The following is a 17,164-nucleotide window of genomic DNA, read 5'->3' on the forward strand; positions in this document are numbered from 1 at the left end:
CATGAGACTACTGGATAGTTTAGTATCCTCTACCAAAGTGGAGAGAAATGAAGTCAAAATAAGAAGCTTCAAATAATTTATTTACTTTGCCAAATTTGCCATAAAAAAGACCACTCAATTCGTTAGTTTCTCTCCTTACTTTTTTTTTAATGAAATTGTTTTCTCCTCACATTACTTAATATTTCTGTCCTTGTCATTTCTTTAATTAAGAACCAAAAAACGATTCTAATCATTTCCCTAATTATCAAGAACCAAAATTAGGTAAAACGATTCCAATCATGTCCCTAATTATTAAGAACCAAAAATAGGTAAAACGATTCTAATCATTTCCTTAATTATTAAGAACCAAAACTAGGTAAAACGATTCTAATTTGGCCACATTCGATTGAATCGTAACATAGTTTCTTTTTTTTTTTTTTTTTAATAGTGTAAATGGAAGGTCCCGAATCCGAACCTCTCATTTACGCTGATTTCTCCTATATCGCCCAACTCATCTTTTCCCCCTACCCCCTTTGAGCAAAACAGAGTTAATAAACATTTGTGCTGATCACTTGAGAATTAAAGAATTTGTTGTCAAATTGTTGGGGATGCATGTTTTTTTCTGAATAATGTAGGTTTTCTTCTTTAAATTCTATCAACCATCAGCACTTGCTAATAGTTGTACTTCGAAAGCCATGTGAAGAAAAATATAGCATGATAAGTTAACGGACGACAATATAGAAAAGTGTCACTTCTTGAACCAAGTCCATGCTTTTTGAACACCTCTCCGTGCTATCCTTTCATTTCATTTTTTTTCGATAGTCGATAACAGTCTATTTTAGACCTACTCCTATTCTTATTCTAACTTATTTTAGGAGGATTCAATTGGACCTATGAAAGAACCGACGAGAACTGAACTACTGTCGGATCAAATGATTGTACCAGACACTCGTTTGGATTTGGAGTTTCATTTCATGTAATATATCAATTTGCAACAGTAAAAAATTGGAAGAAGCATTGAACATTTTGCCTTTCACTATTCAATTTTTGAGACACAATTATGTCTAAACGTAGAAGAGATCTCAATTTTCTTGACTAGCTAAAATTTCAGCCTAAACAAAGATCGGTTATACGGGCAATTAGCTCTTTAATTCGTGTTAGTGCCTCATCGACCTAATCCCAGATTACAACTATAAATACGCTAGGCCGGATTATAAGATTGACAACAACCAAAAGACAGTTTGTGATCAATCTTAGCAAAGATCTCTAATAATCAACGTTGTCTAGCTAGGTAGCTAATCATGGAATATGACCAAGTATGCTTTTTCACGGCTTTGATAATGGTCATGGTCTCCATAGTCTATAGTTTGCTAAGGAAAACAAACGACTGGATATACGTGAGCCCTTTGGGTGGACTGCAAAAAACACTACCCCCTGGTGACTTGGGCTTCCCTTTGATTGGCAATATGTTTTCTTTCTTCAGAGCTTTCAAGTTTGGTAATCCTGATTCATTCATCTCCTCCTTCACTACCAGGTCTCCTCTCTATCTCTCCCTCCCTTTTCTTTTTTCAGGTATCATTATTGGCATTCCACTTGCTCATGTTTAAAGCTTTTTTTCTTTTGGGCATAAACTTTCTGGATATAGATATGGGCAGGCGCCAATGTACCGGACACTACTGTTTGGAAAGCCAAGCATAATTGTTACAACAGCTGAAGCATGCAGAAAAGTTTTGACAGATGAGCGTTTTGGACCCGGTTGGCCTAGATCAGTCTCAGATTTGGTAGGAAAGAGAGGACTCCACGGCGTATCGAATCAAGAACATAAGCGTCTCCGGCAGCTAATAGCAGCTCCAGTTGCCGGTCAGGAAGCATTATCACTGTTTATTGGCTATATTGAGGATATCGCTAGAACTACGTTTGATACATGGGCAAGTAAGGATGAACCAATTCAGCTGTTAACTGAGATGAGGAAAACTGCTTTTAAGGTGATGATGAACATTATTATGGGTAACGAAATTAATGATGAAAAATCATTGGATCACATGGAACATGAATATACTGTACTTTCTAATGGACTCAAGTCAATGGCCGTAAACCTCCCTGGTTTTGCGTACCACCGGGCACTCAAGGTGAGGATTCCTAACCTTAATAAAATGCTATTTCTTTGTGTCTCAATCTCTTAGGGGTAATTTATCTTAACCCTGTAGTAAATAATTTGCGTAACGGAGGCAAATAACACCTTAAGAATAACATTGTCATGCCTCAAGATCATCAATCCAACCTCCATTTTTGCTTATACAAGAACTAAGTGTATATTTGAAGTTCTTTTCAAGATCTAATCTAGAAATGTTTGCCTGTTTTGACGCGGGTGTTAGGCAAGGAAGAGCTTAGTGAAGACATTTGCAGCAATTGTGTGCAAAAGGAGGATGCTGTCCAAAAGTAATAATGTTGAATCAAGGACTAAAAAGGACTTGTTAACTTTGATGATGGAAATCCAAGACGATGCGGGAAACAAATTGAACGACGAGCAGATTGTGGATTTGGTAATCATATTCTTGTTAGCTGGGCATGAATCTTCCGGTCATGCTGTAACATGGGCCATTATACTCCTTCACGAGCATCCTCAGACCTTACAGAAGGCAAAGGTAGGTACATATTCGTCTGAGTAAGACTTTGAGAGTAATAATTGCTGGTATATATGTTCGGGCAATATAACTTTGTAGGGACTTAAATTTATACATTTTAGGAGGAACAAGAGGACATTGTGAAGAGAAGAGCATTTTCAGATACAGGGCTAAACTTCAGGGAAATTAGACAAATGAAGTATCTTCAGAAGGTAAGCATACGTAAAATACATGCATTAGAGCAGGATCTGTTACTTATTCAGAATTACATTTAATTTTCATCGTACTCAATAAAATCGAATTTTGACTATGACACCATTCCCTTTTTTTTTTTTTCCAACCTTCCCACTCCCCTATTACCTTCCTACCCCAAATCTGCCAATTAGGAGGATTACCCTGATTTACTTACGAGGCGATAGCTTTCCTAATATACATGCAAATGTACAATATTTATGTTAGATACAAGTAGCTTGCGTTGTTAAGGTGAGCTTTAATTCTAGGGTACTCATTCTAGTGTGACACTAGTCGATCGCAAACTTTTCATTTGATCACAAATTCATACATACTTTGAAGTTCATGGCTTAAGTAATTTTGCTTTAGCATATACATTCTCTGTTTTAAAACTCGAACTGGACCGGCCGGTCGAACCGGTCGAACCAGGAACCGGCCAGGTAGTCGGTCCGAGTTATATTAAAAAATCGGAAATTTAAAACCCGGTCAAAAACCGTGTTTGACCGGGAAAAAATCGATTTTTCTGGTTCAACAGTAATTTTTTAAAAAAAAATTCAACCTTTTAATATTATGTTTTGACCCCCTAAATTGTTAAAACTTATTGATATACCTCAAATATTTGATACTTTATAAATATTGTCCTAAAATTTGATGTTATTTTTCAATTAAATTCATAATTTTAATTCTAAACTTGTTAATATTTATTAAATAATATAAATTGCTACTTGATTGTTCTAATTTCTTTGTATTTTCTTGTTAAATATATTTGAAACATCAAATATATATGAATATACCTTTATTAATATCAATATATTATTAGATATTATATATATAATATTTTAATTTTTAAATAATTTTTATTTATGACGTCATCCGGTTCGACCCCTATCGACCCCCGGTCGAACCCATTGACCCCTGATCCCTGACCTCGGCCGAGTCACTATCCGGTCCGGTTCTGAAAACATAGTATACATTCCGAGTTGATTAACGAGGGCTCTTATGTACTCTTGGACGAGCTGCATATATATTACTACTTTGTACATTCTTCTTGGGGGAGTGTAAAATCAAAATTGGTCCATAATTAGAATTTGGCAACTTTTATTTTCTTAAAGATGCTTAGATAATTGGTATTAGGATTCGTTATAATTGATGGTTTTGTGTTATTAAGATAATTGAATAAATTAGAGCATATATTAACCTATCACAGTTGTTGGTATTGTTTTGCATAGGTAATTGATGAAACACTGCGAGTAGTAAACCTCTCATTTGCACTCTTTCGAGAAGCAAAAAGTGACGTAGACATAAACGGTTTGTTATTACCTTACCTTTCTCTCCTTGTATCAATTTTATTTGGTTGTGACTTTTAATAAAAGCGAGGTCTCTTAGGTTATACGATACCCAAAGGATGGAGAGTTTTACCATGGATCAGGAACGTTCATTTTGATCCTCAAAACTACAAGAGCCCAAAAGATTTCAACCCCTCAAGATGGGAGGTACGTGAAAGCTTTAATTTGGTATTTGTTTTGACAAATTGTATCTGTAGAATAAATTTTTTTGTTGGCTAAAGACTAGAAGAAGGAAAAATATAAAGAATCCTCAATTTTGTCTGTTTGAAAAAAAATCTCAGGATCCCGCAATCAAAATAGGGACTCTGGTTCCCTTTGGAGCTGGTAGTCGGTTGTGCCCCGGTGCAGATTTGGCCAAGCTTGAAATTTCTGTCTTTTTACACTATTTCCTTCTAAACTACAGGTAAAAATTCGAGATTTGCATTACTTTTTCTCCCTGTTTGAGAAGTCCTTTTCTTTTGCATTGTAGTTTTTATATATCAAAATTATTTTTGGCAGGCTTGAACGCATTAATCCAGGAAGCAGGGTGCAATACCTACCAATTACTAGGCCGGCTGACAAGTGCCTGGCTAGAATCAAGAAGTTGACAAAGTCATATGCATGAATTAGTAGTACGCTACAAAGATGTTGACCAGCTACCGGCTTGTTATAGTGATATATAAATATCTGTATCTAGATATATATAAATTGAAAATATGCTTCTTTTCATCTTTGGTGATTGTATATTCAAAGCATCCACATTGGTCTGTAAATGGTTCTGTGTATGCTGTCAAAATTTAAGACCCGTGTGGTGTGTATTTATCAGGTAAAATAATAACAGCAAAAGAGAGTCTTTTTTTTTCATTTTTTTTAAATTTGAATGAAAGGATTCGAATTTAGAACCTCTCACTTACATTCTTTCGAATTCAGAACCTTTTACTTACATTTTCATTTTTTTTCATTTTTTTTTCATATGCAAGTTAAAATATTACTACAAAATTAATAGCGAGATGTTCTTGGCACTCCTTAAAAAGTCTCTAACACTCAATCTTCCGTTTATGCTTTTAAAAGGAGAATGAAGTGTTAGAAACTTTTTAAGAAGTGCTAGTATCATTTTATCTCTGCCAAAAGTAACTTTGTGATTTGAGTAAATTTTGTGCTAATATCATTTTATCTCAAATCAAAAGTAATTGTTGTGAGTCTCAAATTTTATCTAAATCACAAAAATACCAAATAAGAGCTTTTACCAAAAGTACTTTTAACACCAAAAACTTAATTCCTAGTTTTATAGAATGATATTCATCAAACGCTTTAAAAATACTTTTAACATATAAAAATTCTTTTTTATCAAAAGTACCGCAATTTCAAACGAGCCCTTAGTATTTTTCAATCAGTCAGCGACTAGAATGGGCCACCAAAGAACTAGTTGGCTAGAAATCTTGATCTTCAATTTCTTCCATTTCATTATAAGGCCAGGCTTCGAAGCCATCCAAAAGTTGCATGACTTCCTAAGATGTCAACCACATCTAGATCAGTCTTTCTTGCAGACCATTTGTAAATTATTTTACACATGCGGTCACTTTAATTTCAATTTCTTTTTTTTTACACATGTAGAATTTATCTAAACCTACTTATTTAAGAAAATATTTTATTGCTTAAAGGGATGCATTTGTAAATTATTTTACACTTATACATACGGTGCATGTCACGTCACTTTAAAATTTAAATTTAAATTTCTTTTTTTACACATGTAGAATTTATCTTATACTCTAACTTATCCCCACATATATAATGAATAATGCACTACAAAAGATAGATATTGCAACAAAAAAAAAAAACAAATTTGTAAATTGCAGCAACAAAGACAAAGAAATGGTCTTGATTACATGGGGAGAATGCATGCATTATGTGGAAAGGGAAGAAATTAAGAAGCCATAAAAGCAACTTCAAGTAGTTATCTTTGCGTCGAGATGATGGTTCGTTCACATGAAGTTCTCAGAATGGTATTGATTTCAACCAGTTAGTCCAGGGAAGGTAAATATGTAGCAATACAAGTTTCAATGGCCTCCTTCTTCTTCACAGAACTTTGTATATTCTTTTGAACCCATTAAGGATTCCAGTTCTGATGGGTTGCTGGGCTTTACCTTAATCATCCATCCATCTTCATATGGACTTGAGTTGATCTTCATACATAGCCAAAATTCAATACAAAAACGAATCATTTTCTTTCTAAATAAGCTCAAGGGAATGATGCAAATGAATAAATAACCTGGTGATGGAGTAGGGATGGAAGTGTGAGGATTACTTACCAAACCAGGGGTCTCGCTGAGCTTGGAGTTAACCTCAACAACCTCACCAGAGATTGGAGAATTAACATCGCTGGTGGCTTTTACACTTTCAACATTTCCAAAACTTTTGCCTTGGCTAACAACAGAACCAGCATCCGGCAGCTCCACGAAAACCACTTCTCCAAGATGATCCTGAAAAAATCATGCCCAAATTCAACCTTCTTTCACTCTTTATATATCCAATGAAGGGAACAATGATTAGCCCATCATCTATAAATTTCTAGCTTTCAAGTAAGTTTCGAGTGCTAATTCTGCATTTTCGCTAGAGCTATATACCTTTTTATCAATCATCAACCTGTACAAATCAAGCGGAAACTAGAAAGTAATGCTAATTGAAGGTGAAAAGATTACTGACTTTGTTTGATGAACAAAGAGGAGCAACAGAGTATAACTCTTTACCTGAGCATGGTCAGTGATACCAACTGCAGCCACCGGGCCTTCATGCTTTACCCATTCATGCGAGTTTGCATACTTAAAGCCTTCCAGAACTGCAAGATTTAGAAATGTGTATCAATTTTTAGTGTCTAATAGGATTCATAGCTCCTAAACAAACATTAAACTTACAAATAAGACTATCTATATATATATATATATAGATACCAGTAGAAAAGCATCTGGAGAGAGAGAAAGCAGGAGAGAAGTGAGGTCTGATGGCAGTGGAGAGTTTTAGTGCATTGGCTGTAGAAGAAGCCCACATCCTCATTGCCATGTTATCTTCTTTACGTGCTCTGTGCAGGCAGCTTGGATTTGGTCGTGTCAATGAAAAAGTGGAGTTGTTACTATATAGTTCTTGTTTTTATTATCTCCTATGAATGGTGCAAAATGAAAGCCTCATCCTTGGGACTAAATTCTGAGACCAAGTGTGCTATATTTAAATTCACTTGTACTATATATATTCTATTACGGTAAATGATCTTTTGTTGATTTTTCTTCTAAATAGATAGATGCTTATCCACAACTGCCCTATAAATGTCCTGGGATTAAAGTCAAGGACATTCATTATTTCAATATATATACATCCAAACTTCATCAATGGATTTTGATAATATACACAAGGATTAATCTACACGTATCACATTTTACAAAAGAGTAGATACATACGAACCGATCTGTGATCCTCACACTTTTATATGAAATGATCCATATAGATATAGTTTGTAGCAGAATATCACTCTAAAATTAAGTTCTATGTTCTAACATAAATCAAACAACAAATTAAACATTAGGTGATAGGCTTCAATAACTCAAGAGCAAGTTGCTCCACATTTATATCCAAAGTAATATTTTTTTTTTTTAATTTGATCTCCTTGTCACATATGTGAACAGTCAAATGTTAATAGACAAATTGTGCTTTTATTAACTAACATCTTAACCTTGTATTGGACAATTTAACCATTGGAAGTCTTTTAATAGTTGTTTTGAACAGCCAAATTAAGAGGAGATCAAGTGTTACTAGTAAGGCCTCCCGTCTCTCGCCCCGCTGCCTACAAATTCCCCCCGCCCCCATTCCCGTCCTGCCCCGTCCCGCCCTGCCCCGTTTTTCCCGCGGGGTTAATAAAAATTTATTATATAATTTTATTATAGTTAAATTTTAACAAATAATCAAGTACTAAAATATCAACACATCACCAAATTATTATTCATTGTAATTTCACAATTGAAACTTATAAAAACAATCAAACAAAAGTTATTTGAATACAATTCAACATGATGAAATAAATACAACTAAAGTAGTCAAGTTTTCACTTTTGGCACAAATACAATCACTAATTCATTATTGTGTTTATGCTTTTTTTTTTGAGAAAAAAATGTTATTATATTAAGTGTAATTAGGGATTTAGTATAAATGTATTAATAAATTTATTATGACCAATTAATAATTTGTATTAGCACACATATATAGTTATTAGTATAATTGATAATATCAATTATATTACATATACTAATATACATTATATAATACATATAACTAATAACATCATTTTCATAAGTTTGTAACTAATTAAATTATATATTATATATAATTATATATATACATATTTTATATATTTATTTTTTTAAAGCGAGTGGCGGGACGGAGGTTCACTCCCCCTCCCCATTAGCCCCCGCGGGGCGGGTGGCCATGCCATTGCCATCCTTAGTTACTAGAATAATGTCAAAGCTAAAGTGAATAAAACACTAAATCTTGGGGAGTTTAAACTAATTAACCAATAGTTTTAGTATTATTGATTGGTGGTAATTTTGTCACCACGACAAAAATTGAGGGTACAAATTGCAAATTGCCTGCTCTTGATTTCCTGCCATTTTCCCCCTTTGTTTCAACTTGAGCTTCAGCCATATTAAAGATTTTTGTTCCCCGAATTGGCTGTCGGATTCCTTTCGAAGTTTGATGAACTGATCGGACGATGGCTGAGATTGAACAGGACGGTCACCGTGGAAATGAAATTGAAGAGAGCAGAAGCAATTCGACTGCGGAAATTACTCTCAAAAAAATTGGTCCTTCGCCTCCCTCTCGTTTAATTGTTCCGTCTTCAATCAAAGTAATTGGGATTTCTTTTATCTGTTCTATTTCGATAGATTTGTGGAATTATTTGTGCTTTCTTTTCTGTGAGCTTCTGTTTGATGTTATATATCATTTCTTTGAATTTTCCTTGTTCGTTATGGTGTAAATCGTAAACTTTGTGCTCGATTTTTTTTGTGGAAAAGATGAAGGCTTTAGGGGAAATTATGAGGGGCGTTGTGTGAAATTTTTGCAGCTTGCTTTTGAAATTTGGTGTTCGTGAATAAATTTTACGAAATTTACCGATGAGGCTTTGATATAATGCTTCAAAAGATCAATACTAAGAAAGAGTGTAACAGAAAGGAATAGGAGAAAAGAATGAGCAATGGTTGGGCAATGTAGCCTGTGAACTTGTTTGAAGTGGAATTAAACACTTTATAGTCAAAAGCAGGAAGGTTTAACTCATGGGGAGCTGATTTATCGCATTTTGACTGATCTTTGAATCCAATTTGGTGTCGCATTTTGACTGATCTTTGAATCCAGTTTGGTGAAGTGTTGTGATTGTAGTTGTACATCTGCAAAGTACATAGATATTTTTCATGAAATGTGAAGGCCGTCCTTTAGAGGTTGTGACGAAGTTGTGGATGGGCACTCTTAGTTCTAATGCGTGGATTAGATCATTTAGGCGTTTCATTGTATTGTAAGGAAATGGCACAGAAGAAATACAGAAAGAAAATTATCAAGTTTAGGGGTCAGATATAGCTCTTTCTTTTCATACTTGATTAGCAATAATATCTACTATATAAGCAGAACTACAAGTTCTGAACAGGTGAAAGAAATGTGATAGATTTTCTTTGTCTGATTGTTGGGTCCAAGATATCTGGTTTTCCATCAAGTTCTTCCCACTACTATTTGACTATGATGTAGTTTGCAGCCTTAACTACTGGACAGACAACGTAAGATGTGATATGACTTTCTCTCCCTATAATTGGTTTAAGGATGTCCGATTTTTGGCTGCATTTTTCCTCTGAGTACCTAAGATCCAGGGCGCCCTTGGCCTTCTGATTTTAAGGATTGCTGTCAGACTTCAGAATGGTGTCAAAGAAGATAGTTCTCAGCTTGTTATAGGAAAGTAAATGGTGATAGTTTTGGGCTTGATTAACTTGCTGCTTCCCTCTCTTGCTTTGTCATCTTGAACCCATTGCATTAGATAATTAGCGAGCTGAAGAGAGGATCTCTTCTTTTTCCTTTTTAAAGATAGTGCTTGAGGTCATAAGGCAAACATGCTTTGTGGACATGAGAAGAGTTTTATAAGCAAAGTGAATGGTGATAGATTTGGGCTTGACTAACTTGGGGCTTCCCTCTCTTGCTTTGCCATCTTGAGCAACCCATTTATAGGTAATTAGACAGCCAAAAATCGAATCCCTTCTCTTGCCTCTGTAAAGATGGTGCTTCAGGGCATAAGACCAAAAAGCATAATTAGTGCGTATGTAAAGAGCTTTATAGATGCCTCAAGTTATTATTAAGATATTATCACCTTCTGCAGTGGCAAAAGTATGATATTAGCATTTCATGGGTCTTTTTTTTTTTAGTATTTCATGAGTTTAGGTCCATAATACTTTGAAAAAATGACGAGTTAAAACATGTATCATTAAGGAATTTCAGCTTTTGCAGGTATTGTTATCCTTGGCAGTGATGCATACATTTTGTACTTGTGTTGTAATTCTTCTATGAGTGTGTCATATTTCTCTCTGGTAATGAAATTTAATTGTGTTCTGAAGTTTAGGAATTTGTTCCATTGCCCACTTTTATACCTTTGCCTGGAATTTGAGTCGTTAGCTGGTTCCAAATGTTATGCTTGGTGTCTTTCTGTAACTAAATTTGTGAGAGGAGTTTTTTTTTTCGCTTCCATCTTTTGTATTTAATATGTCTTAACGTACTAAAGGAATGCACTTTCTGTTATTTCTTTTCCTTTTAATTATTTAGAGCAATTTTGGTTTCAAGTATCTAACTCTTGAGAACTAAAGGAGGGTATTTTAACATGTTATGCTTGTGTTCTCTATGCTGCAACATAGGTGCATGACTTGAGAAAATTGATTGCTCAAAATGGAGATTTGCCTAGCGAAAATCTGACGCTTATTTGGCGAGGAAATGTGTTGCATGACAACAAAAATGGCAATGATGTAATAATTCAACTAAAGAACGGAGGTCCACTTCTCAATTCAGCTTCTCTGTTGTTTTAGCCAAATAGTACCTTTCTGCATCTTTTTCTTTTGCTGAAATCCGTTAAGCATAAACTTTTCACACTAGGGATTTTGTGTAGGGCGTATATTTAGATACCTTGAATTATTGATATAACGGAGACATTGTAAGTTCTGACAAATGCATCGTGAAGGAGTGGCATCTTAAAACTTGGCTATTTATTGTTGATATGTTGATACGAACATGTTACATAATACTGCAATGCTATCTGCTGATCCGCTGGTCAAGCCTATAGACGAAGTGTATGATGGAATCCATGGTCAGCTGGTGCTTAAGGAACTTAGGTGATTTTGTACAGTCATTTAACAGCCTTTCTTTTTTTTTATTTTGTCTCTTTCCAATAAATCAATTATTAGATCATAAATTCACCTGAAATGGCAGGAAATTTTCTTCACAATTGTGCAGATACGCAATTAACATGGTGGCGTGAATAGCTCTTATTTCATTTCTGTTTGTTTTATTTGGGATGTTTGTCATTTCTGAATCCTTTGTTACACTGCTATGAACCTCAGAGAAAACATTTTTTTTGTGCAATTGTACGGTTTTGGAGATTTTGAATACAGCTTCGAGTAGATGAGTAGGCTTGTAGGTAATGTTTATATTAGTTTGATCTTTGGAACATGAGGATCCTTTTAAACTGTTGGAATTTCAGGAATAAAGGGTTAAACCAGTTTGCTACCCTCAAATTAGGATTTGCCCATCTAAAAAAATTTGTTTAAAGTTTGCTTACCCCAAATAGAACTCAACTTTGGTGGATGTAAATATTCCTAGTAGCACAATTTTGATTTGTGCTAGTGGAGCTCTCTTAAAAGTAAAGGAAAAAGCTCAATGTCTAGCATGCAAAAACCAACAAAGAAAAATAGTAAAGGATAAAAGTTCTTAATGTTAAATCTGTTTGTCTACTTTGGAAAAGGATCTTTTTCCAATTTGGAAAAATGATAAAATATAAAGAAATGCTACATTTTCTAATCTTTTATCCTACCATGAATAATATTATAAATCAGTTTGTCTAAAGTAATCAAAGAGTTGTAACATCTAGAGTCCATGTGTTTCATTTGGGGAAAATGGATGTTATTCTGGATACTCCTAACAAAGATGTGGACAATAGAAGTTAGGCCATGAAGAATGATGTTCGTTTCAAATATTCAATTTCTCTTTTGTCATGTTTTTTTCTAGCGTGATAACTTTGGTTTCGTAGTTGAGGTTGTCTGGGATTTTCTTTTCGGACACGTCTCACTCTGCTTATTACAAGTGGCATTCTTCACTTTTCAGATTCCTTAATAGTTGCTACTAAACCAAAACCACCTCCAAAGCATGCAGATGATGGTTTGGATGATGACGATGATCATGAACTGGTTGGTATAAATCTTTTACTAATATATACAGGCATATTTTTTCCTTCTATTTTTCAATTTGTCTTGCTTTTTTCTTTATTTGTCTGTGGGGTGTTTGCACTGTTGTTCTCAGTTTCATTGTGCTCTGTTTCATCTCATTTCTTCTTATTTCTACATTTTAGAGGTTTCAACTTCCACAATCAGTCACTGGGTGGAAAAGGAGACTTTTCATTGCATTACGTGAGAAGTTGAAGTTACCCGGTGAGCATTTGATTTTACAGTCTTTTTTTTTATAGGGAGTAAGATGGCAAAGTCCTGATCATCTGTTCTGATTCTGCTTTAACCTATGTAGATATCCTTTTGATGGCAATGGTCTCGCTTAGTGTAAAGATGTGGATTCTAATTGTTTTATGGTTTATTCTGGCACCTGTTGCCCAAAAATTGGATCTTGGCCCTTTATATGTAAGTGTTGTTCTCTGCTTCTCTCTTCATTTGTTTTAGATTTCTGGTTTCTTTTATATCCTATAAGATCGAAGTTTACTGTGACTGTGATAACCTGTATGAAGAACTAGTCATGTGCATGGCATTCCTGTTTCATGAAAATGATGAATTTGTCGGCATCTGAAGGTCAAAAGATTAAAGTTATAGTCAAGATAGCCATAATTATCCTGGCAACAAGACTAGTTAGATTTTGGTTTGGTTAAAATACCTAATGGGGTAGTAGATAAACCAAATCTGCATAGAGGGCTCTTTTGGTACTTTCTTTTCTGAAACTTACTCCTGTGGAAGCACATTGTTGGTAAGTTTTCACAAATGTCTCGTCATGTGAACCAAATTGGATAAAGCACTTGCTCCATGTAATCTTTTTTGAAAAGAGTTTATAATCATATTTTACCTTACCTATTGTTGTTATATTTTAGGTACTTGCAACAGGGTTTGCTATTATCTTCTACAATCTTGGACAGCGACAACCTGGTGATGTCAGGTATGTGCTTGAAACATTGACTATTATTAGTTGTTCTGATATTTTCCTGGTGCATAAAATTTTTGTATGTATCTTACTTAAAATGAGGTAAATATTCTACTTGGAACAGCAAAGTGAAACAAAGCTTGCGCAATGTGTCAACTGCAATCTCAACTTTGTTGGAATGTAAACTTTGAGTATCATTGCATTAGCTATTTTCGGATCCGTTAGAAGCTCCTATGTTTCTGTAGACAGATTGGATATTTTGAATAATGACGTGGGAAATCAAGTAAAATAAGGAATTAAGAAAATCCATATCAAGGAAAAGCAACTGTAGGTAGATTGAGCAATAGCTTAAGAAAATTGGATTAATCCTCAGAGTTGTATCAAAGAAGTTTCTACTTTTATGCAGGGTGTGTGTTCTATTATTTCAAATGTTGTTCATCCTTGATGGTAGCAGACATTATTCTCTCGCGACATAGATGTCCCCGCCCACCCCCACAACCCAAAAAAAAAATCTATTTTAAAACCTGAAGCAAATAAAAACATTCATGAGGTTGCAATTCATGCATATGCCCTTAAATTTTCTCATCTATGCCCTGATTTGCAATTTCTGCTGTGGCTATTACCTTTTTTCTTTAAATTTTTATTTGGTGGAAGTGGGTGTACTAAGGCCACCCAACATTTGATTTTCTGTTGATCCTCTATGTTTCAGCAATTAGATAGGTTTCAAACCAATCAATCATCAATCAACAGCTCAAATGTATCAACTTTGGGAATTGGCCCCTTGGCAAAGTTATTGTGTCCTTTCCTTTGCTTCCCTTTCTCTTCATGTATGCTGAGAGATTCTATATCTTCTCGCATCTTTGTGTGTTCAAGTAGTCTTTTGCTTTTATGATTTCCCTTTATCATCAAATCATACAGGTTTGGAGTTGTACAGGGTTTTTAGTCTCTAATATCCTTCACTTCTGCAGTGCATATTCTATCTTCAATGAAGATTTCAGGGAACTTCCGGGGACCCTTAATGCTGAGCGCCTAGACAGAGACATTCGAGCTGGTCAATTTTGAGTGAGATGTAGTCGGCAGTGTCAAATTTTGTGCCATCAAGATACGTGTGCGATAACTGTACAGGAAACATGCTAATCCTTAGCTTATCTCTAATTGAAAAACTGCAAATCAATTTTTTGTGCTGACTAAGATAAAGCTACTTTGGTGGTGAAATTTGCTCTTAAACCCAGGTGGCTTGTCTCTCCACTAGTTTCTTGACCCCCAAAGAGCTAAACTTTGTTTGCATCTGTTTAGCCTTTTGATTAGCATTTTTTCTACCACAATGCACTTCTTTTTTTTTTTTTTTCCTTTAAGAAGATCGACTTGCTAAACCAAATATCTTAAGATTTTGGGTCATGGAATGAGTAGGGTAAAGCGTGCCCTTTTTTTTTTTTTTTTTGCTTCCTTTTTCCTGTTTCTCCGGTTTGACATGTAAATGCTCACAATCATTAGCTTACTGATTTAATTGCATAAGCTTTTAGACAACAATTTTTGTCATGGTACATCTTGAACTTTTTTGTCTCAACTCTCAATATATAGCACACTCCAAATAAAGATGTAGAGCTGGAAAATTAAAGCTATGTTTGGATTGCAATTTTCCAAAGAAAATTTGCTACTTTTTTCGCCGACATATTTTTTAATCGTTTTTTTACTTCATATATATCAAATCGTTACAATAATTTTTTTATAAAAAAGTCCAGAAAAATGCAATCCACTGCAATTAAACAACATTAGAGACACATTTTATAATGAAAATGTGTAATATGAGATGATTCATCATTCAAGATTCTTTTCAAATTTCAATTGCTTGCCTCTGAATTTGTTAATGTATACACATCGTTGGTATATGCAAAATTAACTCTGACGCAGATAATCTTATTTGGTACTATTCATTTTCATAGAACGTTGAAAAATTCTCTGTCATCCATACTGTTTAGTTTCATAAAATATTGTAAAATTTGTTATCACCCTTATGTTAAGAATTTCTATGTGTTCTCAATTTCACTCTTGGGTCAGGAAGCCTGGCTGTGACTCTTGGCTCAATGGGCTTTTGGACATAATAGGAATAGATACTGCTTTACTTTCTAACGCTGTTCTCTCATGTCTTGGTAATGCTTATACTCTGGACTTCTTCTTCTTCAAAGCTCAACAATTGGTACTAAAATGCTAGGAGCCCATGGCCATCCAATCATTATTTTTGCCCAAGATGATTCATACAGAAGAAGGACATCATATACTTTTCTCATGCATGAAATTTTATTTTCCTGAGGCACCGCAATCTTTCCTACTGTGTGTGTCCTTAACCTAGTTTTAAATCCTTCTTAAAGACCATAAAGTCAAATATAAAATCATGTCACATGACTTCCTTCCCTGTCATTTTTTTGTGGATTTGTTCAACGGATATTCATCAATCAATGGTCCAAGCATTACCTAAGACTGCTAGAACCCACTCATTAGAAAAAAATCTACAAAAGAAACAAAGACACGGTTTACCTAGTGTCAGTACGAGCAAATTATTTCGATGGCCACCAAACTTTTGGAATCGTCGTGTTTTGATTATTGAACTATTAAATGTTTGATTTTGATCATTGAATCATCTAAAATTTAGATTTCAGACCATTTTGTTAGATTCCATCATTAAATATGACAGATCTGAATATTCACACGATTCACGAGACAAAATAAAAGGGCATAGTTAGCGATAAAATCTGACGAAATGACCCGTAATCAAAATTTTAGATAATTCAGTAACTAAAACCCACCGATTCCAAAAGTTCAGTGGCCACCCAAATAAGTTGTTTTGTTAGTAAACATGTAAAGACCATTGATTTGTGCTTTTTTTTCCTTTTTTCTTTTTAGTTGAATTACAGTTAGCTAGCGAGTCTTCTTGTCATTTTGTACACTAGAACCAGACTTTCTTTGGATTGTGATTTGTTGGAGAAAAATTTTTTCGTTTTTCATGAATATCCTTTCTATGTAATTTTTAATCATCTCTTCATCTCGCGTATATTATATCTTTAAAAAGTGTTGCAGTAATTTTTTTTCCCCGAAAACGCTCCAAAAAAAAATGCAATCTAAACGGGCTCTGAGTGAACAGAGATATATTTTCTGAATAAAGGAATCAAAACAAAAGCTTTTCTCTGGGCCATTCTGCTGATCCAAAAAAGAAAGAAAAAGAGAAAGTCTTTCGCTGGACACGCCATTTTAGTACTGTGATGAACACTGATAGCTCATGGCAGAGGGCCGTGACAAGAAAATCGTCCTCAGGTACTTTTCCATGGATACAAGCAAAGGAAAAGGATAGATCAAATCATCCCTTGACCATCTGCTTTTACAAGTTTCGTAAACTACCCAAGACCCTCACATTCTTCCAGGCAAAAAAAGGGTCAAAAGAGTTCATTACACATTTGCATATACAAATAATGACCTGCTTTAACAATTAACAACATAATTTCAAGCTATAGCTTTGTTTGTTAATTACTCACTATTTTTCGAAAACATATTTTAAAAAAAAAAATTCAAACATGTTTCTTAACCCCTTTTTTTATT

General features: G+C 34.5%; 3 protein-coding genes across 3 annotated transcripts; 2 read left to right on the forward strand and 1 right to left on the reverse strand.

Annotated features, from left to right (window-relative positions):
* The first annotated feature begins 1,192 nt into the window (after positions 1 to 1,192).
* On the forward strand, positions 1,193 to 5,023 carry LOC113706525 (ent-kaurenoic acid oxidase 2-like). Its single transcript, XM_027228448.2, has 8 exons — positions 1,193 to 1,513; positions 1,625 to 2,108; positions 2,355 to 2,624; positions 2,726 to 2,815; positions 4,064 to 4,142; positions 4,221 to 4,327; positions 4,462 to 4,583; positions 4,679 to 5,023. Exons 1-8 carry the CDS (start codon positions 1,281 to 1,283, stop codon positions 4,782 to 4,784), a joined length of 1,491 nt encoding a protein of 496 aa, XP_027084249.1. The 5' UTR covers positions 1,193 to 1,280; the 3' UTR covers positions 4,785 to 5,023.
* A 955-nt stretch (positions 5,024 to 5,978) lies between these two features.
* On the reverse strand, positions 5,979 to 7,290 carry LOC113705685 (glycine cleavage system H protein, mitochondrial-like). The gene is made up of 4 exons (XM_027227601.2): positions 7,108 to 7,290; positions 6,907 to 6,995; positions 6,469 to 6,639; positions 5,979 to 6,342 (listed from the first exon to the last, which is right to left on the reverse strand). Exons 1-4 carry the CDS (start codon positions 7,214 to 7,216, stop codon positions 6,217 to 6,219), a joined length of 495 nt encoding a protein of 164 aa, XP_027083402.1. The 5' UTR covers positions 7,217 to 7,290; the 3' UTR covers positions 5,979 to 6,216.
* A 1,290-nt stretch (positions 7,291 to 8,580) lies between these two features.
* On the forward strand, positions 8,581 to 14,898 carry LOC113702914 (uncharacterized). Its single transcript, XM_027224094.2, has 7 exons — positions 8,581 to 9,047; positions 11,083 to 11,215; positions 12,542 to 12,624; positions 12,786 to 12,864; positions 12,956 to 13,065; positions 13,524 to 13,588; positions 14,542 to 14,898. The coding sequence occupies exons 1-7, from the start codon at positions 8,913 to 8,915 to the stop codon at positions 14,633 to 14,635; spliced, it is 699 nt and encodes a 232-aa protein (XP_027079895.1). The 5' UTR covers positions 8,581 to 8,912; the 3' UTR covers positions 14,636 to 14,898.
* The last annotated feature ends 2,266 nt before the right edge of the window (positions 14,899 to 17,164 follow it).

This window comes from Coffea arabica, chromosome 8c (assembly GCF_036785885.1).
Source record: "Coffea arabica cultivar ET-39 chromosome 8c, Coffea Arabica ET-39 HiFi, whole genome shotgun sequence".
NCBI lineage: Eukaryota > Viridiplantae > Streptophyta > Magnoliopsida > Gentianales > Rubiaceae > Coffea > Coffea arabica.

Coding starts and splice junctions, on each gene's coding strand:
- LOC113706525 (XM_027228448.2), top strand. CDS start 1,281: ATGGAATATGACCAAGTATGCTTTTTCACGGCTTTGATAATGGTCATG. Junction 2,816..4,063: donor AAATGAAGTATCTTCAGAAG/GTAAGCATACGT, acceptor TGTTTTGCATAG/GTAATTGATGAAACACTGCG. Junction 4,143..4,220: donor AAGTGACGTAGACATAAACG/GTTTGTTATTAC, acceptor GAGGTCTCTTAG/GTTATACGATACCCAAAGGA.
- LOC113705685 (XM_027227601.2), bottom strand. CDS start 7,216: ATGGCAATGAGGATGTGGGCTTCTTCTACAGCCAATGCACTAAAACTC. Junction 6,640..6,906: donor GTATCACTGACCATGCTCAG/GTAAAGAGTTAT, acceptor TGATTTTTTCAG/GATCATCTTGGAGAAGTGGT. Junction 6,343..6,468: donor TCAGCGAGACCCCTGGTTTG/GTAAGTAATCCT, acceptor CTATGTATGAAG/ATCAACTCAAGTCCATATGA.
- LOC113702914 (XM_027224094.2), top strand. CDS start 8,913: ATGGCTGAGATTGAACAGGACGGTCACCGTGGAAATGAAATTGAAGAG. Junction 9,048..11,082: donor TTGTTCCGTCTTCAATCAAA/GTAATTGGGATT, acceptor GCTGCAACATAG/GTGCATGACTTGAGAAAATT. Junction 13,589..14,541: donor CGACAACCTGGTGATGTCAG/GTATGTGCTTGA, acceptor TCACTTCTGCAG/TGCATATTCTATCTTCAATG.